This window comes from Triturus cristatus, chromosome 2_2 (assembly GCF_964204655.1).
Source record: "Triturus cristatus chromosome 2_2, aTriCri1.1, whole genome shotgun sequence".
In the NCBI taxonomy this organism is placed as follows: Eukaryota; Metazoa; Chordata; class Amphibia; order Caudata; family Salamandridae; genus Triturus; species Triturus cristatus.
The window spans coordinates 11,923,926-11,949,995 of record NC_140582.1 but is presented as its reverse complement, the minus strand read 5'-3'; the positions used below and the strand labels follow the sequence as shown (position 1 = coordinate 11,949,995).

At 47.5% G+C, this 26,070-nt stretch overlaps 1 protein-coding gene across 1 annotated transcript in view; it reads right to left on the bottom strand.

The window, feature by feature from the left end:
• Nucleotides 1–26,070, bottom strand: part of LOC146861750 (pro-neuregulin-1, membrane-bound isoform-like) — a 689,810-nt gene that overhangs the window by 509,958 nt on the left and 153,782 nt on the right. The window contains 1 exon segment of the mRNA XM_085640932.1: nt 21,298–21,427. Coding sequence (XP_085497058.1) covers nt 21,298–21,427 — 130 coding nt within the window.

Sequence of the window (26,070 nt, the reverse complement as noted above, 5' to 3'; positions counted from 1 at the left end):
GAGTAGAAGAGAGTAGTAGTGAGTAGTAGAGAGTGAGTAGTAGAGAGTGAGTAGTAGAGAGTAGAAGAGAGTAGCAGAAAGTGAGTAGTAGAGAGTGATTAGTAGAGAGTGAGTAGTAGTGAGTGAGTAGTAGAGAGTAGTGGAATGAGTAGTAGAGAGTAGTGGAGTGAGTAGTAGAGAGTAGTAGAGAGTGAGCAGTAGAGAGTAGTAGAAAGTGAGTAGTAGAGAGTGAGTAGTAGAGTGAGCAGTAGAGAGTACTAGAAAGTGAGTAGTAGAGAGTGAGTAGAAGAGAGTAGTAGAGAGTAGTAGAGAGTGAGTAGTAGAGAGTGAGTAGTAGAGAGTGAGTAGTAGAGAGTGAATAGTAGAGAGTGAATAGTAGAGAGTGAGTAGTAGAGTGAGTAGTACAGTGTGAGTAGAGAGTAGAAGAGAGTAGTAGTGAGTAGTAGAGTGATTCGTAGAGTAGTAGAGAGTGAGTAGTAGAGAGTAGTAGAAAGTGAGTAGTAGAGAGTGAGTAGAGAGTAGAAGAGAGTAGTAGTAAGTAGTAGAGAGTGAGTAGTAGAGAGTGAGTAGTAGAGAGTAGTAGAGAGTAAGTAATAGAGAGTAGTAGAGTGAGTAGTAGAGAGTGAGTAGTAGAGAGTAGTAGAGACCGAGTAGGAGAGTGAGTAGTAGAGAGTGAGTAGTAGAGTGAGTAGTAGAGAATAGTAGAGAGTGAGTAGAGAGTAGTAGTGAGTAGTAGAGAGTGAGTAGTGGAGTTCTTTCTTTAAGCATAATTTAGCACAACACCATTCATGGTGGACCATGGACACACTAACACACGACCATTCATGGTGAGCCATGGACACACCAACCAACACATGACCATCCATGGTGGTCCACGGACACACCAGCACATGACCATCCATGGTGGACCATGGACACACCAGTGGTGACCAAGGCATATCAATGAAAATGAGTTTCCCACCTGTGGTACTCAGCCTTCAACCAACACTCCCCCAACATGGCTCTCGCACTGGGACCACATGAGGGGTTTTACAGCAGCGAAGACTTTACAGAGCCTTTTCAGTGTTATTAAATACGATTTTGCTTAAAGAATCTATATTGAATGTTCTTTTTCCTAGAGATTTCCAGCATCCTTGAATCAAAACGAACAGCAGCCTTAACCTAGATAAAAGGGGGCTCTGGTATTTCCCACGAAATCGATACATTAATTTGGGAGCCCCTGACACCGAGAGTATGTTTGCAACACACACGCACAGACACAGCCAACTCCGCTTTGCATCCGCCTCCTGGTGGTGCTGAAAAGCGTTCCATTGACCTGGATCAAAACAACAGATCATTTAAGTGCCTAGAGGTGATCCTGTCTGTGGTGCGTTTTGGCTAATTATATGTATCCAAACACAGTATATTGATACGTAATCCTAAACATGCCTTTTTGGAAACGGAGCAGGAACGTGAACTGACATCTGTCCTCCCTCCAACAGTCTCCAGAGTTCACCTTAAACTGATACCTCAGCCGTGGAAAACAGACACTTCTGCTCGGGTAACAGCAACAAACACAATGTGAGCCTAATGGCTCCGCCAGCAGGAGGCGCTGGCTCAGCGCCTTGGGATCCCGTCTGGGCGCTTTCTGTGTCTCTGGGGCTCGCGCTGCCGGCAGGGATGGGCTCTGCCAGCACCTGCAAGAGCCTCCGAGATGCCCAGGCAATTCTCATTAATGGTTTACCCCTCGCTGGTTGGTAAATTAGGGGCAGCAGCGGCACGCTGGGATTCGCGTCCAGTGCCACCTGGCACCTGCCCACCGCCCGGGCCTTTTAACCTTCAAATGCGCTTTATAATTGTGACCGGCTTATGGGAGGGGCGGAGGATGGGCCACGCTTTCATAGCATTTAGCAACAGGCTTGCTTGTATTAGGACATGCATGGGGTCACCAACAGGCTTAGAGGATGCCCACACAATGGGACGGGGGGAGGAGGGGGAGCGGGGCTAAGGGGCATTACCAGACAACAGGCCGAGCTGTTAATGACAGAGAGAAATATCACTACTCCCAAGATCACACGGTGCGCGCATAGAGGGCAGGAATAACTTCACCCTGCCTACTACGGGAGAAAATATCACCTCCCTTCTCCAAAACTGGGTATAAGCGCTTCGACGCCCCATCGGGGTACTACACGCTACAACCCATACAAGGGCAAATTTGGAGCTGGGGTCGGTTCAGCTCCATGTGATTCTGGGCTAAACACCTCATCTCCCTGTGCCTACCAAATACAAGTCTGTAAGCGCTCGCCAGGCAGCCGCGACGTGGACTTCTCTTTTTCTGCCGTCCCACTTCAACGGCCTCGCCTGCTTTCCTTCTTCAGTAAAAGGTTTCTTATCTTTATGGGGCCATGTGCTTGGCCCAATGAAGATAAAAAACCATTTACGACGCAAGGAAGGCAGACGAGCCCGTCCAAATGGGCCGGCTCAAAAGGCCAAAGGAAAACGTCATTAGCAGCTCTTTTCCAATGGCTGGCCACAGTTTAGCATAAACGGTGATGCCAGCCAATGAAAAACAGGGGCAGGGCTTAATGCCCTTTACACAAAATACTTAAAACCGTTAAATCTCGCCAGCGAGACTGCGCATGTGCTCAGCCTACGCTAGCTGGGACCTAAAAACAGGAGAAGGGATGTCCCATCCAACTACAGATCCATTAGTCTGATTGATATCAGCCCGAAAATGTTTGCCAGGCAGATACTAATCAACATTTTTAACATGGATAACAGATCACCACATCTATCAGATAGCCAAGTAGGGTTCAGGGCTATGGTCAGTACCCTGGAGCAGGTACACCACTTCAGGATGATCTGCTGGAAGTTAGTCGCCCTGAGGCAGGATCACCTTTATGTTGCTTTTATGGATCAAAGGGCGCAATTTGATCTGGTCCTGAATGACAACCTATGGGTGGTGCTGGAGTCAAATGGTATCTTGGATGATCTCTTAGGGATCCTGAAAATCTTACACTCAAAAACACCCGCACAGGTTATTTGAAATATGGACATGGATCTTACACCTAGGATAACTATATATAAGCTGTGGCGTCAGGAAAGAATGTGTGCTTGCCTCCATGCTCTTTAGCTTCTATATTAATGGAGCAGTAGAATGGCTGGCAAAATTTAATCACGATGCTCCTAGATCTCCAGCCAATAATTCCCCAATTCTTATGTTTGCCGACGACACGCTCTTAATATCCCCAACCCCTTATGGTCTTCAGCGGCTGTTGGATTGCTTTGGATCTTTTTGCTTTTCAAGGGGCCTTAAGATAAATCTGCCAAAGTCAACATTCTTGGCACTGATCCCTCACCGTTTCTTTAGAGGCAGAATGAGGATAGAGGGGCGCCCTTGGAACAAGTAAAATGTTTTAATTACCTGTGTGTAAGATTGATCGATAATATGTCCTGGGCACCACAGCTGGGGAAAAGTAGAACCTTCCTGCTCCAATGGGCATCGTCAATAGGAAGTAAACAAAAAGCCAACTCCAGCCGAGCAGTAGCCCCATCCCTTTAAGTATATAGGGCTACAGCACTGTCAGGGGCAACATATGGTGCAGAACCCTGGGCATGTGCTGATGGGCCTATGCTTAACAACTAAAAATCAATTCATTAGGACTCTATTCAATCTCCCAGCATGGTGCAGAACCCCGGGCATATGCCTATGTGTCTATGCTTAACCTAACTGAAAATCAATTCATTCAGCCTCCCAGCAAGCACACCTCTTACACCTCTAACTAGATATAGTGCCCAAGACAATGGATCAGGTGATACCATTAAAACTCTTGATATATGGTGGCGTGGCCAACGCATCAAGATGGCGGTCGCACTTTGATAGTGCTCCGGACCCCTCCATCATCCACGTTGAGAATCCACTGCCATCGGTGCCCTACAGACCCCCATTATTTACTCGCCGTGCTTGCTGGTGTCCCAAGCTCTTGATCTGCTGCTTTACCGGACCGAACAGCTGCGGGGAGGCTTAGCGGCTGCAATGCTGATCGCCGTTCCCAGAGGACTCAAAATGGCGGCACCCAGCTCCTGGCCCGGAGTCTCCAGCGCTGAAGTCCCGCTGGGGGCCTGAAGTCCCCCCCGAGGCCCAGAGACACCCTGGGCCAACCGTGAGTCCTTCAGCCTGTGTGAGTGGCCGCCCGCCGCCCGTCACGCCCCCCCCCAACCTGGCCATGCGCTACTCTTCACGAGTCGGTCCGGGATGAAGGTGGGCGGCGCCGGAGGTGCCCCCCTGCCCCATCGGCATCAGCCGCTAGATTGAGTGGCGGGGTGCCGCGCCTCTGCTTGGCGGTTCCGCCTGGGCGTGGCCAGACCTGCATTGCCTCCTCGGCTCCAGTGACATGGAGACCCGGCATTGCCTGAGAGAGGCACGATAACGCATGTGCTTTGATCTACAGTGCTGCACCCCCCAGCCATTGTGTGGGCATCCTGCGACCTGTGGGATCAAGCGCTATTCGACTGCCCGGCGCCAGACTGCCCTGCACCCGACGCCACGGACCTGGAGACTCCTGGTGCGAAGTGGGTGGCGGCCCTAACTGTCTTCCGGCCTCCAGCTCTGGGCCCGCCTATTGCAGTCTGGCCGCCCTGGATGCCCTTGGCGTTGGCCGCTAACTCGAGCGGCGAGGGCTGTGGCGCTGCCCACCCGTGGCTTCAGACGGACTTAAACCTGGCCCCGACCCGGCCCCCAGCTCCCTGACGAGGGAAGATCGGACGTTCTTCAGAGGGCCACCTACGTACTGAGCTCTGGAGCAAACTCTCCCCGCCTTGCCGCCTGGACCGCCTGTGGCCTGAGGGTGCGCGACCCATTGACCTGAGCCTGCGCCGGCTGTTCCGTCTACGGAGTGGTGGATCTGGAGGCTTCTACTTTGGCTGAGGTGACGGGCCACGAGGCCTTTCGACTCCCTGCCTCGGGCCTATTGGCTGCAGCCTACGAGGCGCTGTTGGGTGAGTGCTGGGCACCTGTGGTGGGGGTGGGTGGGGATTCTCAGACCTGGCCCCCCCTCCCTCCCTGGTTTACGCCCGACCAGACCCACCCCGTCGCATCACTGAGTGCCGCCTGACACATCCTGCCTGGCACCATCCTGCCTGACACACCTGCTCCCCACACCGGTCTGACTCCTGCCTCAGGTGCGGCTGCTGCGCCTCCAGCATCAACGGGTTATCTACCTCTGACCTAGCGAGATTGCCTCTGGACGCTGGGAACCCTCTACTCACGGCCCCTCGCGAGGCGGTGCCCGGGACGGGGGCTGGTCGTCTGCACACGGCCGTACACCGCTGGCGCCTTCGAGGAGTGCCGTGGGCCTGCTGGTGTCATCCTCCCTCGACCGCATAAATCGAGCGGCGTGGTGCCGGCCTCTCCTCCCCCTCACCCCCCCCCCCCTCGCTTACTGCCTGGTGCCATCCTGGTCCACTCCCTGTACATCCCTTCCGGTCTCTGCCTTGACTGGTGGTCCCTGAGGCGGCCTCCTCTTCTCCCGCAACCCGTGAAAGGGGGTGATTTCGGTCACACTCATTGAGCGGCGAGGGGTCCACAGACGGGCCCCCACCCACTACTCCGACCCAGAGCTGGTCGCCCATAGGACCATCGCTTACCTCTGCAGGTAGATCCGAATCCCACGTCAACAGCCAGGATGGGCAGGGACCGCACCCCGAAGACGCCTGCGCCACAAACCCAAACCAAAATGGGCCAATTCACTACTGCTGACCGGAGTCCACACCAGGTGGCGTCTAGCGGCCCACCTCTGGCGGGGGGAGATCTCTCGACCATCCTGCAAGCAATTGGCACATCCCAGGCCTCAGTGGAGAGTAAAATTGGTGAGGTGAGGGTGGACATGGCCTTTATCCGCCAGGATCTCCGCAATGCCACGGCGAGATTGTCAGAGGTGGAGTCACGCATCTCCACCGCCGAGGACGACCTGGGACAGTTGAAGGTTCAGGTGGCCCGTCTACAGGCTCAGACATCGGAGCTGCACCGTCGTGCTGAGGAGAACCGCTCGAGGCGGAACAACCTGCGCCTCATAGGTTTTCCCGAGATGGCCAAACATGTTCGCGCAGACGTCTTCGTGGAGACCTGGATCAGGTCGTGGATCCCCAGGGATGCGCTCTCCCTGTGGTTCTCCATTGAGCGCGCGCACCGTTCACTAGTGGCCAAACCTCCCCCCGTATCCCCACCACGTCCTATTATCATCAGGATTCTTAACTTCCGAGACACAGATTCTATCCTGAAAGAGGCACGGGCCCACGGTCCCCTAAAATATCAAAACACCACTATAATGGTTTTCCCGGACTACACGAAGGACGTCCAGGCTCAACGCCGCACATATTCTGAGGTTAAACAAAAACTCTCTAACCTGGGCCTGCGCTACGGGCTCCTCTTCCCGGCCCGTCTCCGAGTCATTTTCCAGGACAAAACACTCTTCTTTGATATACCACAGGTAGCGTGGACGTGGCTCACGGAGGAGCGACCCCTGCGGCTCCCCCCCACGTCCCCCCCCCATGTCTGGCCCTCCCTGAGCTTTATCCTCTCCCCCAAACAACAAAGTAGGCGTAACCGTTCTCGTAAGAAGGGGGAGCATCGGGGGGACCGCTCAAGATCACCGGGCACGGCCCCTCAGTCGCGGTCCGCCTCTGGGGCTCCCCCGATATTGGAGGAGCACACCTGGGCCAGCTCACTGAGTAACTTACATCAGGAACAATATCCAACCTCGCTGTTGCGTCCAGCCCTCTCTGACTCAGACCTATCCAGGAGCTCTGCGCTGCGTGACTCTGGGGAGGATGCTGGACTCTGAGTGTGGGGCCTCTTGGGACTAAAAGCAACACTAACCTTATGGGGCTCATGGCGGCAATAATCAACCATTGATACTGAACTATCCGACTGCATGGAGGGGTCCATCGCTATCACCACGACTTTCCCAGCTAACCGTTTTAGTGTTGCTTCTTGTTTTTGAATTGGGCGACAGATGCTTAATGTTTGGAAGTATAGGGAGGGGGCGGTGGGAGAGGGTTAGGGGGGGTTGCTATTGTTCAATTTTTGTTCATTCTGACTCTGTTTGAGTCACTGTTCACAGCATTGTTTGTGCAGAAAGACTTTGTATTTCAGAAAGCTCAACGCACGTACATTCACACCTTCAGGACCCGCGTCATACCATCCAGCACCAGCCCCATTCCTTCTCGCAACCAAGATATGTCATCTTCCAGAGGCCCGGGTCTCTTCCAGCTCTTTTCTCCCCTGGCCACCTGTTTTTTAGATGCCTGTCCTAGGTAGGCCCCTCCACGTCCTGTCATGGAATGTCAACGGGCTGCTCGACCACATCAAACGCACTGCCATCCTCAAAAGCGTACAACGTCAGTCCTCCGATATACTTTTTCTCCAAGACACACCTACTGGGAACCCAATGCTCCTTTCCTTGCCCAATATGGTTTTGACAGGGTCTGGCACTCGGGCTTCACACGGGGCTCTCGGGAGGTGGCTATCCTGACTCGGCGTGGGCTCCCCTTTGCTCCTACGCAGGTCAAGACTGATACACAAGGCCGCTACTTGGCCCTTTCCGGCCAGATTGAGGGACAGTTCTTCAATCTCCTGTCTACATATATTCCTCCAGCCACACTTCCCTCCACCCTTCAACACCTGACAGAGGTAATCTCTGCCCTGCCCCTAGGACACACCATAATAGGGGGGGGGACTTTAATGCAGTAATGAGGCCGATCCTTGATGCCACAGGTAATCTCTCCTCGGCACGCATTGCCGGTTCGAAACGACTATCGGAATGGACGGCTGCCCTCAGTTTGTGTGACGCATGGCAGGTCTGACACCCCCGCCTGAAGCGATACACTCACACCTCAGTAGCCCATCATACCCACTCTCGTATTGACTTACTCCTCCTTCCCGCCACAGATTGTCAGCTAGTTTCCGACATCTCTATTCTCCCATGGGGTATTTCGGATCACTCCGCTAGCTCTCATCGCCTGGGGCACACCTCCAGTGGCCCGCGTTCGCTATGGCGGTTCAACACGTGGTTTCTGCAGGACGTGGACCTCAGGGACGCGCTTGCGGTGGAGCTGAAACACTTTTTCCTGTCCAATACGGGATCTGTCTCCTCCGCGAGTACTCTGTGGAAGGCCGGCAAAGCCAGCCACCGTGGGGTGGCCAGAGGTCTGGTCCATGTGAAAAGGGTGAAAAAAGATGCACGCTTGACCCAACTTGAGACACAGGTCGCATTGCTTGAGATGGCCTTAGGAAACACAGAAGATGCCCAATTGGCTAGACAACTGACGATGCTCCGCGACGAGATCCGCCAGATCTCTCTGGATTCGGCCAAGATGCTCTGGCCGAATGTGACACGTGTCTACGGTTGGGGCGACAAAAATGGTAAGCTGCTTCATAATTTGGTCTCCTACCCCAAGGCGAACAGAATCATTCCTGAAATCCGGGATTCCCCTGGTACCCACCACAATACATCGGTGGCTATCGCCCAGGCCTTCGCGGGCTATTATTCACAACTCTACTCTGCCCGGACTCCCGGGACCTCCCTGACCAACCTGCTGGGGGGAACCGGAATCCACCTCCCTTGTCTGTCCCCCGTCACCTCGGCTGACCTCGATCTTCCCCCTTACTCCTGAAGAGATACAAAGTGCTATCTCCCTACTCAATTCTGGGAAGACACCTGGTCCCGATGGCTTCCCGCAGGAATACTACGCGACCTATCGCGATGTATTGGTCCCTCACCTGGCCGACCTTTTTAAACATGTGGTAGAGTCGGACTATTTTCCTCCCAAGACTGACGTGGCCACCATAGTGGTCATTCCGAAAACCCATCCACCTTCTCTTTCCTGCGCAGAATATCGCCCCATCTCGCTCATCAATACTGACATGAAAATCTTTGCTACTGTATTGGCGCAGTGCCTTCGACCCTTGCTGCACGAGCTGGTCCATCCGGACCATAGCTGTTTCATACCCGCGGCACGTGACACTGTATACAACGCCTCCATCTGGCCCTAGCCCAGCACCACCTGCTCACCCCGTGCTTGGCCCTGCTCCTGACAGACTTTGAGAAGGCTTTTGATACGGTGGATTGGGGCTACTTGGAAGTTGTCTTGGCAAAAATGGGCTTTGGCCCTCTCTTCCGACTCCTTATCAGAGTCCTGTACTGAAGCCTATGGCAAAAGGTCCTGACCAACGGCGCTTTCTCAGAAGCCTTCCCCATCTGCAGAGACACCCGCCAGGGATGCGCCCTCTCACCGCTTTTATTCGCGCTTGCAATGGAACCACTGGCATGCCTCATACGAAGCGACCCTCAAATCCAAGGGTGGTCTTGGGACCCTCACCAGGTTGACAAAATAGCCCTGTACGCAGACGATGTCCTGCTTTTTCTGGCCGACCCAGAGACCTCCGGCCCGTGCTGTCTGGAGACGCTTCGGAAGTTCGAGGCAATCTCGGGTCTGCGCCTCAACCCGGCGAAGTCCACCCTGGTCCCCCTCCACCCCTCAAGAGCCTGCTTTGATTGCCAGTCCTCTATCCCCCTGTGGAGGCAATCGTTCAAGTATCTCTGGATCTGGATAGCCCTACTTCCCAAACTAGAGTGAGCCCTTAATCTCACACCCCTTGTCACTAAAGCCAAATCCGAACTTAAGCGTTGGCAGTCCCTCCCGCTCAATCTCCTGGGCAGAGGGGCACTTTTTAAAATGATGATCCTGCCTCGTTTTTTATACATCCTCCAAAATATTACTTTTCATCTTCCAAGCAGTTGGTTTCGTGAAATTGATGGGGTGCTCACCAAATTTCTGTGGGGGAATGGGAGGCCACGTATGGCCTTGACCCGCTGTCGAATACCTCCCTTTGATGGGGGTATGGGGGTGACCAACCTTCACCTCGATTACCTGGCCACCCGAGTCATTGTCATCCATGACTGGTTTGTTGGAGGCTGGTCTGACCCGGCCTACCGGACGGAGCTTAGGACCATGGACTTCCCACAGATTTTAACCTACCTCTACGGGCCCCCATTCCGTTGACCATCCCACCGATCACCAGAGCAGTCCTCACAGCCTGGCGCACTGCTCTGCATCACACACAATTGGATAAGAAACTCACTCGACATACACCATTGTGGCACGGTACCTGGCTCCAAGGGTTTCAGCAGTGGGATCAGATCGGGATTATGCTCCTCAGGGACATTTGGGTGGGAGACCACATTCGGGCTTTGTCTGACCTGCAACGTTATTCCCTTCTCCCTACTCAATTCTATAAATATATGCAACTCCGTCACACCCTTACCACTCACGTCCCACACGGTACCTCTCTTCCTGAATTTAATCCGTTAGAGGCTCAGGTTATGATGGGCAATCTGGGTAAAGGGGGGGTGTCGCGAATATATCGCTCCCTTGTGAACAACGGCCCTATTACCTTAGATGCATTGAGGACTCGCTGGGAGGGATGGGTGTGTCCCCTGGAGGAGGTGGACTGGCGAGATGCACTGATGGCTCCCAAGACCCTGACATGCTCTTTGAAACTACGCCTCATTCAGTTGTATTATCTCCACACGGCATATCTTACACCTATACGCCTACACAGGGCGGGTCTGCGCCCCTCGCCGGATTGCACAAGTTGCGGCCAGGCCCCAGACGATTTTTTCCATACGCTCTGGCTGTGCCCCGAACTCACCTCCTTCTGGGCGGGTATAGAAACTGAACTCACATACACTTTGGGATGGCAGGTCCCACATGATCCCACCCATCTTCTTCTGGGTGTGTTTGACGGCTTAGATGGCTCACGAGCAGACAAGTGTTTCTTGGGCAGTGGCCAAACGAGACATTGCAGCGGCCTGGTCACAGGTAAAGCCTCCCACTGTGTGTAGGTGGCGCCGAGGGGTGGACTGGTGCGTGGCCTAAGAGGAACCTCTTTTTGAGGCCTGAGGTTGCCCTGAGAAGTTTGAGATGGTGTGGGGCAAGTGGCTGAACATGCTGGGCTGAAATTCACATGGACTTCCCACTTGCTTTATGGTTTTATTTTAGGTCCGAGAGAGCCAGTGCAAGGGCCTTGTATTTTGATTGGGCTACCTTATTATTTGTCGATGATTGACACTGATGTATCGTGCATTTCATTGCTGTCTCCCTAGGTTTTGGTTTTTATAAATGCTAATAAAATTGATTATCAAAAAAAAAAACCTCTTGATATATTGGGTGCGTCTTTGGATGACACCGGAACGGGAGATCTGTAGAAAAGCCTCGGTGGAGATAGTTGCTATTGACAAGAAAGTTCGCACCTCAAAGTTTAGGAAAATAAAAGCTCTGTGTGAGCTTGTCAAAATGGAGGAGGTTTGGCTGGCTCCCCCCTGCCTCAATTGCAAAAGGTATCCTTATAAAACTGAACCAAGCTTATTGGGACTTTATGTTAGAACAAACTTGGAAAGATCAAAATGTGGGGAGTATCACTGAGAAATTTCTGAGCTATTAATATTTTTTTTTATGTTGGCACCATATCTGGAAAGGATACGCCCCGCCCAAGCTAAAAATTTATACAAAACGTTTAGAATCTGCACTGTGCTGCAAAAACATTTAAATGGGATAAAAGCTACTCCTTATGTTACCGTTATCCTTTTTGCCCGCAGTTGGAAGAAACAGTGGACCATTTTCTCTTACTTTTCTAGCTACGTCCTGCCCCAGAACAAACTGATTATACCTGCATGCAAGCTGATGGGCACTGTGCACTATTAGGGAGCATCTAGGATACTTAGGTGTGACACAAAGGAGCCCACTGTGTTTGCTGTTTATATATTCTTTACGTGGGCATGGAGAATCAGACTATCTGTGCGTACTTAGTCGGAAGGAGTTCTAGTTTTAATGACTGTGATCAAACCATAAACAGTACCTCTGTTTCCAAGATTGTTGCTGCTAATTTAAATCTTTTAAACATACTTATTCATATGGGCTACAAAGAAGTTGTATCAGAATAATGTATTGTATTTGTCTTTTTAACATTGGCTCCGTTTGTAAAACCTGTTTTTCTTTTTCAAATGGGTAGGCCCCAAGAGGGGTTTTTTAAGCAGGTCATCCGGAATCATTTACTTTATCATTTCAATACGAATAAGAAGTTTCGTGTTTTAATGTACTTATTCATGAACTTTTAAGGTTGTACCAGTCAAAATAAAGTATCGAATTGAATTGTGCCAGTGGTATGTGATGACGCAAAAGCATATCCTAAAAGATTAACTTAAACTAGGGTATGAAGTTTTAGATCTATGACGGAAAGATATTTTCCTGGTAGTCATTAACTTCTGTGTCTATGTAACGATGCACATTGGCCTCAAGCGATGCCATCTTTTGTTATGAACTTCTTTGACCACATAGAAGGCAAAGTGCATTAAAATGAACAGATGGGAAATTAGAAATACTTTTGCATCATTTTTTGCAACTAGGCTGAGCCACCAAGAAACATTTCTTTCCACGTACTTAACTCAAGAATGTTTCTTTGCCTGTTCAAATTTGAATAAATAATAAAAAGGAAAAGAAAAAATATGTCCTCCACATTACATGCTTCTTAACTGTTTAGTGGCATGGAATGCTAGACCTTTTTGCAGATTGTTTGCTGACCTTTCAAGGTGGCACAATTAACGCAGAAAGAGCAGTTTTGAAAATACCATGTCACTAACTGCTAGGTAACCACTGAAAAATCCGTTGTGGGTGATGTATTGGAGGCCTCAACTTAGGATGTTTCCCCTATGTCATTCTGGTATCTATCTCTGCAACTGTACCCACTTATTCATTTTTGATGAATCTAGAATTACTGGTAGCATATATTCCTATATTTTTTAGTTTCTAACAAAAAGTGTGCAATGTCACATCATCTGATCGCCGAGAAGCCATCCGATATCTGACTCGTACAACCCCCTTCTACTTTGGATAGTCATTCCTTCATAAGCAAATGTGTATTACTCTACTGTCCCGAAAACAACTTGGCTCTGTTGAACTTTATTTGCTGCTTCCTTAACCATTCTTTATATTTCTTAAACCATAGTTGCTGTGCGACAGGGTACATAGAAGCCACTGTTGTACTAGTACATTTGACTACAGTTCAAGTGTTACCAAGTCACTACTACTGTATACAGCTACACCTGTGTCAGGTATGGTGGTCTGTGTTGGCAGGTCACAGAGGGTCGTACTTTAACTTCTTTCTAGTAAGTACAAGCCTCCTAACGTTTGTGGTTCATGCCCTGTGGTAGGGAGACATCAGGGCACCAGGCGCACTAACAAAGGAGCTCCTACTTTCCAAAATTCAAAATCTTTGATGTGGCCACACTGCACCCCGAACACACCAGACAACATCAGGAAAAAGGAATAAAGCAAGCTTAGTGTAAGGCAGATCATTATTTGTGGAGCCAACTCCTTACACCAGCCTATCATTAACAGGAGAATTCAATACTGGGTGGTTTCTTGGCCGTCTGCAATCAATCTCAGATGTCCAGGTCAGAAGGTGGAAGGAAAAGGGTCATTTTCTCTAGTACTTCAGCAGTGCAGGTTTGAATTGGGTATCAGGGGGAGGATAGAGTGGGCCAGGACTCCATCCTACTACAACCTATTCGCTTCCCTCCCTTTAAGAGCTATCTGGCAGGAATAAAACAAAGAGGACTGTTACATCTCCACATATGTATCTGTATTGATAAGAAGTACTTTCAAAGGTGTTACGGTATTTTGGAAGTTGAAAAACCCGGGGAGGAAATCTGGCTGGGGTGTATAAAGTAAATTCACCGCTAAAATATGTCTTGAGGAGGTGGCCGTGGCTAAGCCATCGCACGTAATGGCCGCTTGACTATGAAGCTCCGGGGCCCTTTGCCCTCATCCTTTAGGTTACGCAGCGATAATCCTCCTGTAACTTAAATATGGGATTGGAACTTGCCCCCGATTCACGGGGAAAACATAGGACTCACTGGGAGCCGCCTCTTGTGACCTCCTGGCTCCTCTTAAGCTGAACGGGGCGAGTGCAACTCCGCTCGCCTCGGAGGCCGGCAGCAACAGGGGCCGCAGGTGAGCCCGAGGCCGGGGTTGCGGTACCCCGCTGGACCCCCACTCTGCTCCCTCTACTGGCCCTCTCTTGATGGCACACAGCATCAGCCCCACAGCCTGCCTGCACTCCACGGAGTGGCGCCTGCGACACTGACTTACTTCCCAGGTGCTGGTTGTGGCGTCCGCGCTGTGTGGGATGGCCCTGCCCCGATAGACGAGAGCTTCCATTTTGTATCTCTCCTTACGGGTGGCCGCATACCTGCCATTTGCTGGCCTGCGAGGGAGTGCAGAGTCGGATGTCTGACTATTTTTTCGGCTGCGATGGGAGCGCCGTGACCACTCCCTCTACGTAATCCTGCTTCTGGGCCACATTAAGGAGGAGGCCGACCCTGAGGGCTAGTCCCTGATCTTCCCGGTTGCCTACTGGAGATTACTCCTAAGAAAGCAACTCCTCTATGGCTTCCTCTCTGCCTACTTCTAGGACATTTGCATATTTTAAATAGCCTTCACTGTGTGGGGGACAGGCTCATCTCCCACAGCTTTGCCAGGCCTCCTTTGATCGCCCTCAATGTAACATCTTCAATGGGGTCCCACCTTGCTACCAGGCAGACAACACCCAGTTAAGTGCTCTTGACAACACACGTTGACCACCTCTCCTGTTGCCTCTATTAACTTTGTGACCCATCTACATATCCCATTGTGTGCCCACCATGGGTCAGGGAGACCCCTAACAATGGAGACTTACTTTTGAACCTGCCAAGTTCACCGGCAGATCCGAGCTCTTATCGGATGCAGATGATAGCAGTAATGCCACCTGACCCTCCCAATGTTCTGAAGGGCGCTACAGCGATAGTGGCAGAGCTAAGGGCCAGTTTCAGTGCCATGGATGCCCGCCTTGACAGCTTCGTCTCCCAGCTAGACCGCATGGGGGAACCTCTGTAACGGCACGGTCACTGACTAGACACCATGGAAGAACGCGTTTCCGGAGTGTGGGATAGCACGACCAGCATTGTGCCCCATATGGATTAGACGGAGCGGCTCCTAAAGGCAGTAGCCATCAAGAATGAGGATTTAGAGGCCCAATCATGTCAAAACAACATTCAAATAACTGCCATTGCTGAAACAATGAATATGGGATGCCCAGACAGTTTGTAGAATCTCTCCTCATCGAGCTACTCGTCTCTGAACATTTTTCCTCTACGTTAATTTTTGAGAGAGCACATAAGTCTCTGGGCCCTCGGCCCCCTCGCCCTACTGTGGCAAGGCTCAAATTATAGGGACTGGGACACCTTACTCCGGTTAGCCCATAAACTGTCACCCTTTTAATACCAGAACACCACGAACTCTATTTACCCAGATTTCACATTGGCCCCTGGACTGCCAGGGGGCCAGACGGAAATACGACTACGCCAAGGCATTGCTTTGCAAATATGGCTTCAGATTTGGCATGCTGTACCCTGCAAGGCTTCAGGTGATGGTAGTCAACAAAGCCAAATTTTTCAAATACTCAGCTGAAGTCATATACTTCTGCAGGCAGCCAGGCCCTGGTAAAACTTCCTCATCTCACGCTTCCCTGGGGTGCTCCTCGCCAGAACTAAACATGCCTTCCAGTGCTGACTTGATCAATTGCGGCTGACCTACCTGTTCCGCATTCATGTCCTAACTTAGTCCTGTGCAGCACCCTTGAAGGCTGCATTCAATACTCTGTCCATTCCATTCCTCCATTGCATATTCCTGCTATGCAACCTAATTCTATTAGACTAAATCTCAGTGTATGTTTCAAATCGAGCAGTGACTCCTGTTGCGTCCCTCGCCCCCTAAGGAGTACTCCATATCTCATGTTGGGTTCTTTGTTTACATTTTGGTATTTTTCAGGATTCGCTGGTTCCTTTATATCCAGTGTGGGTGTGTGGGGGGGGGGGGGGGTGTTGAGAACATGGGCTTATTCAGTTTGTGTTCTTTGTTTTCTTCCTTTATGTTTAATATTTTCACTAGGTCGGACAGGACTAATCATGGTTTTATATGTGGGCTTTGACATGTATTCTGTCTCCTGGATGATGGGAGGTAACACACAGCAAGTCAATCTTCCTCTCCTCACCTTGAAAATTCGAAGACTCAATAACTCTCACAAGGTTAAGCAGGTGTTATCATATCTGAATAAACACGGGCTAACAGTGGCTCTTCTACAAGAAACACATTCCCCCCCCCCAGCCCTCTCCCTCCTTTGCTGACTCATGGGGAACCCACAGATACTTCTCCAATTACAGCTCATATTCCTGCGGTGTGTGCATTTTTCATAGGAGCCTTCCTTTCCATCCCCACACTACTATTCCCCACGCTACTATTACTGAAACTGAGGGCCATTACATGTTAGTAAGTAAGTAAAGATTTATAAAGCGCTCGATTGCCGAGGCGTCTTGGCGCTAAGAGTAGCAGAGATATGAGAGACTCAGAGAAAGGAGAGGTTGTTATTGGGTGGGAAAGAGCCAGGTTTTCAAAGAGGCTCGCAAATGTGTATGAATGTATTAGTCACAGGCACTCTACTGGGGAGGAAAGTTCTACTGCTGAATGTGTATGACCCAGATGTGGATGACCCCTCCTTTTTTCATGACCTCCAGGCTCTCATAGACCGCTTTGACACGGACATTACATTATTGGGAGGCAATCTAAATTTAGCTATTCTCCCCTTGCTGAACACATCCAGCCTGTGCCACAGTGGCAAACACCGCTCACTGTGCGCCCTCCTTGACATAATAGACACTCATGCCATTAAGGATACCTGGCGCACTCATCAACCAAACACTCCAGGGCACACTTTCTAATCTGGCCCTCACGCGGTATGGACCCAGCTCGACTATTGGGATCTCTCTTGTAATGCTGCCCTTTGGATACAGGCTATACAGATACTACCATGCACAATATTAGATCACGCTCCAATTAGATGGTCGCTTACACTACCTTACAGAGGAGGTTGGAAACATAGATGGTGCTTCCCCTCAACGGCCTTGATAGATGCTGTATTTCATTCAGGATTGCGTGACGCGATCATTAAATATTTCAGCCTGAAAACCAACTCGGTCGACACCCAGCCCATGTTATAGGACACTTTCAAAGTTTATATCAAAAGACGCCGGAGTCCTGCGGGCCAAATGCAACGACCTGGCTCGAGTAGAGGCCATCCTTGTAAACCTTAATAGGACAAACTCCCCTAACCCCAACCCCACCTACTTACACAAACGAACATTATTGACAGAATTTCAGGACCTTGTGGAGAGAGAATCCACATACCTTGGGAAATACGCGACAGCCCGCCGTTACGGCGAGGGCGAACGCCCTGACCGCACATTATCTCACCGCCTACTTCCCCTTCGGGGACTGCGATGTATTACTAAACTCTGCCTTGATGATGGCACCCAGGTCACGGAGAATGAAGATATAATTCAGAAGCTTGTTTCCTACTATAAATCGTTATATACCACACACATTGATCCAGACGATACAACATGATTGGCTTATTTTGCGGAAATAGCTATGGTCTGGCTCACAACTGGTCAATCTCAATTTCTGGCCGAGTCCTTCACCTCTGAAGAAATCACCATGGCTATTGAGTCACTAGACAGATCCAAATCCCCTGGCCTAGACAGCCTTACCGGTGCCTTTTATAAAGCGTTCAAAGGCATCCTCATACCCCCCTCCTAGAGGTCTCCACTGAGACTCTAGATAAAGGATCCCTTCCTTCTACGATGAGAGAAGCAGCAATCTCCCTACTCCTTAAACCCAACAGAGACCCGGCTCTGTGTGCCTCCTATAGGTCTTTATCTTTAATCAATTTTGACAACAACACCTTAGCTAAAGCAATGGCCAATAGGTTCTTGCTGTTGCTGGAACAAATCATATCCCCTATCCAAACTAGGTATATACCTCATAGATCTACCTCATTTAACTAGAGTACTGTTTTTTACATTTTTAATTTAATCTCCTGTGATGTACTGGCTGTGGTTGCTTTTCTTGATGTGGAGAAGGCCTTTGATTCTTTGGAGCGGCTTTCCTTTATGTTACCCTACGTAGACTTGGCATCCCTCCCCAACTCATGGCTTTGGTCTCCCTTTTATATTCTGCACCCAATGCCCGCATACGGGTCAATGGCTCTTTATCGGACCCCTTCACAGTAACAAGAGGCACCAGGCAAGGGTGTCCTCTCTCACCTTTATTGTGCATCATTGCTATGGGCCCTCTGGTTCGCCATTTACAAGAGAAACACCTACACTGGGGTCTTCATTTTAGACCAGGCCCCTCCTTATTTCAATGTATGCAGATGACATCCTATTGTTTTTCAAACACACCTCAGAAAACTTGGCCCCTCATTCGTGGGATTATACGTTTTGGCTGCCTTTCAGGCCTACAAATCTGAACTTCTCTCTCACCAACATACTAGCCCCCCTGAAGCGATTACTCTCGCACATGGTGCACTAACTCCACTAAATATTTTAGCATAGTCCTACATAGAGACACAGAACAGGTTATTTGTCTCAATTAGGGCCCCGCCATTGACAAACTAACCGAACAGATAGAACGTTAGATATCACTTCCCTTATCCATGGCGGCCGGATTGCCTTTATTAAAATGGTAGTCCTTCCCTGTTTTCTTTATTTCTTCTAAAATATACCTATACCTATGGCAGCCTCCTTTATTGCATCTCTATGCGGGTTATTACCTCGCCTGATCTGGGCTGGACGTAGGCACCGAGTCGCTTGGGACACCCTTGTCATCCTGTATGAATGCGGTGGGTTCGCAGGCCCCGATTTTCAAGTCTATTGTTTTGTCGCACAGTCTCAGTTTGCCCACCATTGGCATCATCATGATGCCCGTTTGCCATATGCTAAACCCGAGCGTGTCCTAGCGGATCCCACTCCTTTGGCTGCCTTATTACCACAAGGCCTCAAACTGGATCCCACAGATATACAGACCCTATCGACAACATGCTGGGCCCTTCGAAAACTTAGCGGAGATTGAACCTTTAATATTTCCCAGCATGCCCACTGTTTCTCAATCCCTGGCTAACATTAACTCTTGAAAAACTAGTGCAGCACACACTGACCAAGTATGATCGCCACACATTCAGTTCCTTATTCCTGGAAAGTCATGTAATATCCCTCGCCACGGACCCCAACATCTCCGATGCCACACATATGGATCAATTTGTCTTCCGCCGACTAGCTGTTACGATGCGCTTTCGATTCCCCTCTTATCCACTGGCACCTAAGGAGTTTACACCTCTTAGATTACTAATTACAGATCCAGATGAAAGACATTTAATCTCTAGGCTTCATCGCGCCTGTATGCCTCTTAAACGTACCCAGGATGACAAGGTCCGGCAACGCTGGGAACAAGATCTCGACCACATTCTCACCAACAGAGATTGGACTTACTGCTGTATGCAAACTAAATTGGTTATCTCCCAATCACTGTTAAACATTACTCCATTTCCGATTCCTACACAGAACGTACACTACGACAGCCAGCCTGTCCAAAATAGATCCCTCCAGGTTCTCCCTCTGCCCTAAATGCAAAGCACCAGAAGCTGACTTCACACATACAACATGGACCTGTCCCATCATCGCCACTTTTGGACAGCGGCCCTCAAGATATTATCCCATATGACTTCACTGAACCTTGGACCCTCTACCCTCCTGGCACACCTGGGTAGTGTTTCGTCCCTTCCTAAAAATCTTTGCTCGTTCTCAGCCATTGCTTTGCTATTGGCTAAAAGAGATTTCCCTTCGTTGTAGTAGTGGGACGAATACATTTCGTCCCACTACAACAGCCAGGCTCAGGAGTATGACATACTGCGATTTAACCAGCAAAGTTTATGTCCAATTACAACCCCCCTCCTCCAGACCCAAAGACGTTTGCCAACCACTTCGCAACTGTTTACAAACTCTAGAATCAGACCTTCCAAATACATCCCCTCAATCGCCTACCAACAAGGCTTCCCTCTGTACCACTAGCCAAGACACTGTTGACATCCCCCGACTCCCATCATCCCACTCCAGACATCATTGCAGAATATTTATTTTCAAATTTACATGATTCCAGGTCCTCCATAATGTCTTTTGATTGTATGTTAAAACATGCTAGTATTGTTAATGCTTATATATTGATGTCTGTAATGTCCAGTCATCTCTTGTTACCTGAAAATAATAAATGAAGTGTTAAAGTTAAAAATATATATATGTGTCTTGTGAAGCCTTATGACCTTGACTGGAAGGATGCAGGATTATCAGAGACTCTAGAGCTGGATCCGTACGAGTAAATTAGGAACCCACTGAGAAACAAAATACTGCAAACGTTTAAATCTTTTAAACTTGCTGAAATTAATATTTGAATTAATAATATACCATTACTAATACCGGGCTGATTATTACATGCAAGTATTGCATGACATATTTAAGACCACATTTCATATGCTCTTATGGAAAAACTTTCACAACATAACAAGATTGAGTGAATGTGCACCAGCCTATCATGATTTTGAAAGAGAACCATTATTATTGTGGTCTGGTAGTCATTATTTAACTTAAAAAGTAAGATCTCAAGCTTACAGAAATAGTACACCAGAGGCCTGTTGCTAAATGTATCAGACGGTTAAAATCATATTTAGACAGTAGTTTGGTTTTACTCTTTTAAAGCATATTACACAATAAACATACTTTTAGATTGGATAATCAAAAACCCTTGTAAAGTTACTGGTGAAAAGACCATAGGAATGTGGTATAATGTAAACCAGTCAAAAAGCTGGAAGCGTTTAAATTTTGCTGCAAAGCTCTGGTCTAATTAAATCTAAGGCAGATGAAGTGCATCAGAATGATATGAACACATAACAAAGCCCGAATGACAAAGCAACGCGGCCGATGGGACATTTCTAGTGGAAACCTCCATGTCAGTAAATAAGAATGGTGATTGAGGATGAGACCAATAAATTAGCCTACAATAAAATGGTGCATAACTTAACTGAGAATACTTAGAGGAATGATGTTAAAAAACACTGTTTCCAATAATAAATAAATACAGTTAATCTAGCGGAAAGTTGTGCTTATTCACAGAATATTGTTACTACTCATGTGAATATCTTATTTGACATTGTAGATGCATATTTTTTCCTATGTGTACAGTTTACACTTTTTTGGTGCGGCGGCGACTTGACAAACTGGGCCACTAGATACATGGAAAACATGCATTCACAAAATAGTCCAGTAAAGTATTTCTTACTTGCACACATATTTTGTACTGCTCGTAATGTCCTTGAGAACATAGCACTCTCCTCCATTGACGCAGTAACTTCTCTGATTCTTATTACATCTTATAAGGTGACCCGTTCCAATGGTGGGAGTAGTTGTAACTGTAATGAAAGAGACAAGTATGTCACAATGTTACCGGCATCGGTCATTGCATTTATAACGTTAAAGTAGTATTTTTCTACATTCTAATAACAGTACCAGACAATAAAAAAAATAGGATTACAAAAGTACTTTCACCATAACAATTTATTTTTACAGTGCACCATTATCTTCTTGTAGAAGTCCTTTAATGCGGCTAACTCCAAAAAGCATCCCTAAAATTTATGGACATGATCATCAGCTCTCAGTTGGTCTTAGGTTTGGGAAAACCCATAGCAACCTTCCTCAGCATTAAGTGTTGGCCTTGTATGATCAATAAAGACGCAAGCTATGATGAAAAAATGTGCTACCCCACTGTGATCATAGGCCTGCCCATTAAATGAATCAGTTTTTTTTTAACAGCTGTATTTTTATTGGTTAGTGGTTATTTTTATTTAGCTGCTACATGCAAGGAAATACATTTTAAGCTGGGTGCATTTAGTGCAGGGCACCAACTAACCTGTTGTATTTGCTCCTGCTAGTTAATTTCATTCTGGTGGTGTTAATGAATAGCCGTTGAGCCGCTAGAGAAATAATCTAAGCAGAACTGTAACTGACCAGTGGCGCAGCTTTTTATGCCATGAGGGCAAAACTGAAATGAGTACGGAAAAAGCAAGGCATTGAGGCCTAGGTACTCAGTTTCTGTTAATTCTTTATAGCCTCATACATTAACACAGTAATGCAAACATCTAGCGATTCATAGCAGACGTACAGACAACCACAGGAGAGTTCCAGGCCTGTGATCAAAAAACCAGAGTTAACACTTTGGAGCTTTCCATTTTACTGCAGTGAACGACTTAGAGAAGGACCAATCACTGCGCCTACTGCTGCTATAGCACGTTTGCACCACATTTTGTATTTTCAGGTCTGACCTGCACCACACGCTTTGTGCGTACATCCGCTATCCCTCTTGCTATATGTTAGACTTATGATAGCACTCTTCAAAACACAGCATAGCCCTTTTATCAAGAGTTAAAGTCAGACATTTTTACAAGAGGTTCTACACCAAATAATATTCAAACACGAGACTGGAACTCATGATGGACAAACATGCAGTGGAATAAAACCATGGGTGGAGGGCACAGGTAGCCCCATCAGGTTAGGTAGGGTTTACCTAGTGAGGTTATATCAACTGTAAGACACAAACAATTTTGCAATGCTGAAATTGGAGATGGCTTTATCAAACAGCTGTTAAACATTTATTAAAGAATAGTAAGGCCATGTCAGTGAAAATATTGACTACCTCTGACCTAAAGGCAGGTTTAAGGACATTTACTAGTTTATCCCACCACCAACTTATTAAATCCATTATTACACAAACACACTTATTTTATTTGAAGCATCCCACAACCTTTAAGTCTGCCCTTGTTGGTTTTAAACATATTCTGTTCTATGAAAAATATATGAACCATATGTATTTATACAATACCATGGTACTTCTAGTGGAGTTTTCTTTCATTTATGTTTTGTTTGTAGGTATACTGGTGCTTTGAAACAATTCAAAAGATAGAGCAAGTGCAATAAAAAGTGCATATTTTGAGTTAAAGTTTCAAAACTTGTACGAGTACTAGTAAATGCTACTACTGACAATGCTTATGTAAAAAATCTTTATGCAATATAATAGGTTTGCAGCTATAGGTTAACACTCAATATTCTCTCACATATAATTATGCCAAATGCATTATCCTTTCTCTTAACCGTGAGCATTTCCTTTTTCCTCAGCTGTATTTTTAATTCCACAACTATGCTAATACCAGTTTCTAAGTAAACTATTTATTTCTCTGTACCTGATTTTTCTCTGCCTAATGTCCCAGTTACTTGCTGGTAATCTTCATTACTCTGAGTCATAGTCTTCCTTGTCCCAGTGCACCCTTACACACTGGCCTTGGCTGTTAAAAGTGGATAATTTGCAGATTTGCTGTCAGAATTCTTCCTGTCAGTTTGGCACGCAATCTAATTTAGAAATATGTGACAAGACTACTTGATATTACACAGTTATAGCTGATGGCTGGCCTGAGATCATGGATGCTACCTTCAGGTAGTCCCTACTTTAAAGTCACTATTACTTGCTTCTTTGGCTTTGCAGGTCTACACATAGGAGAAATATTAAACATAGGGACGGATCACAAAAAATGTATTTCTCTGTTACAATTACATTTATCTTGGTGGGAAAGTAATGCATTGCTTGGTAAAAACACCTTATATAATCGTATTTCAAAATTAGATGTGTTGAGGGTGTAATGTGTGACCACGCTTTATCGTTACTTCAGCAACAAATACTCTTACATTTGAAGGCAAAAGAAGCGCTTTCTTCTAGTGTTCCAGTAACAAACTATAGTAATCTGGATTTTCTCTGCACCTCTTTGTGATGCTTTCTGCTGAGGGTTGGTGTGGAGCTAGCATTTGGTGGAATGTCTGAAATTGAATGGTTGACAATTCAATACAGGGAGTGTGCGGCTGTGAGCAGCTCGGGGTGGCTTCTGTATTGTGGACTTGTACGAATAAACAAAGTAATGTAATTGTCTTGGCTTCTGTGTTTACTCACTACATATTTATATGGCGACATGCAAACTAGAGACCACCCCATTCATTGCGAACCTGGGCTCACCTTCAGAGCGTAAGACAGTCTCCAGAAGAGTGCCTGAGGTCTTCATCGTTTTGGTTCTGCGGCGGAGGTAGTCAGGAGGCTGATGACAGTCCTGTGTTCCTCCCTATCAGGATATTATTTTATTTTGGGACATCTAGCTACCCGGCTTGTGCACCAGCATTCACCGTCAGTCTCTAGCACTGACACGACATGTGGGCCTGTTTCGCTGTGCATATGCTGATCGGAAGAAGCGTGATAGAAGAAGCCTTATTGACTGTAAACACAACCACGTCAACGACGTTTTGGGACATTAGCCTGAATCTTGTGCAGTGTAATGGCAAGCATGATGAAATCGCACGCAAGAATAAACTTGTCCCGTTCCCACAGTCCCAGTCGGAAGGCTGCACAAGGGTGCTGGTATTATTGTGGCCTTCACAGTGATAGGCACACCTGGGGCCATCAATGGGATCTACAGCCTATTTACAATGATAGACAAACTATTGTTCGCATGCGCAAAAGTGCCACGCAGTACCCACTTTGTTTATTGGTTAATCTCTATGTGCTACCTCAGCATTTGGTTTTGAAAAAAATACAAGAGAGCTGCTCACAAGTATAAGAAGGCACTTTCTACATTTCTTTTTTGTTTTTGTTTTTACATGTTCAACCTGGCTGCTAAGCATTGATATGGTGATGTGCACACCTGTTTCCATCAGACAGTGATGTGCACACCAATTTCCCGGTAGCACATATACCAGTTAATTGTGAACACTTATTCGCATTACATGTAGAGTATTTTTATTCCAAGCTGTTTAATAACAAGTTTTTTAACTCATTCAGCTATTTTGGTGCCCACATTGAGTCTGTGAACCCTCCACCACCATTATTGGAAACTTCGGGAGAACCACCTATTCCTTAGAGGGAGTGTTTTGACATGTTTGAGATGTATTTAGGGGCCATTGGGGCGTCAAGGTTCAGGCCGGAAAAAATAAGTTTTTGCTACTTCATTCTTTCAGTTTTGAGGGAAGATCCGCTTTTAGGCACCTACCTGATGTTGTGCTAGTGGAGGGTGAGGAGCTTGACAAGTTTAAGGATGCAGTTCAAGAAACTAGTAAACAGATTTGATGCACCACCAATATGGGTGGATTCTAGTCATGCTTTCAAGAGAATCCAAGGACCCAACAAGGATGTAGACATGTATATCCCAGCATTGTGCAAACTTGACGCTAAATGACAATTTGAAAATTTCAGTGACCAACTAATGTGTGATCAATTAATTTGCATTTGTACTTCTAGAAGTGTACATCAGAAACTTCTTTCCTGGGTAACCTATCACTGTTAGATACTATTCAAATAGCTAAAAGTATTGAAACCTCATTCAATTCTGCAAGGGAATAAGAGGATAGAAACAGCGGACATGTTAACCCAGTTTGTTGGAAGGAAGAAAGTTAGAGAGGGAAAAAAAACTATCTCCAATCAACTCAATCTTGTTTAAAGCCATCCCCCTCAATTTCCCAAAGCTGGCCATTAGTAAAATCCAGAGTAAGATAGTAAGTTTTGTTTGGGCCTATATGGGAGCTAGGCTGGCCTGGAAGGAGGTTACACGCAGGCTTATCAAAGGTGGTCTGGCTCTCCCTGACATCAACTGGTACTGTGTAGCCTTTCAATTTAAGAACATCCGAATGTTGCTCATGAAGTCTGATGATTCAACTTGGGGAAGACTTCTGGCTGAGATGATAAGGCAGGATGGGGGGGGCGACGGTTTCTTGTACAAATCTGGGGCACTAAGGTACTTCAAAAAAGTACATTTAAAAGTTCTCAAGTCTGCTCTCAGCCTGTGGAATAAGGTTAAAAGCAGATGGGGGTTACTACTCTGATTTTGCCCCAATATGGGATTCCCCTGGGACCCCGCTATGCCTTAAAGATAGCCTAACTATTCCAATTCGAAAGGCAGGCATCACAATCTGGTCAGACCTGATAACATCAGAGGGGGTCCATCCATGGGAGGTTCTAACAGATAGG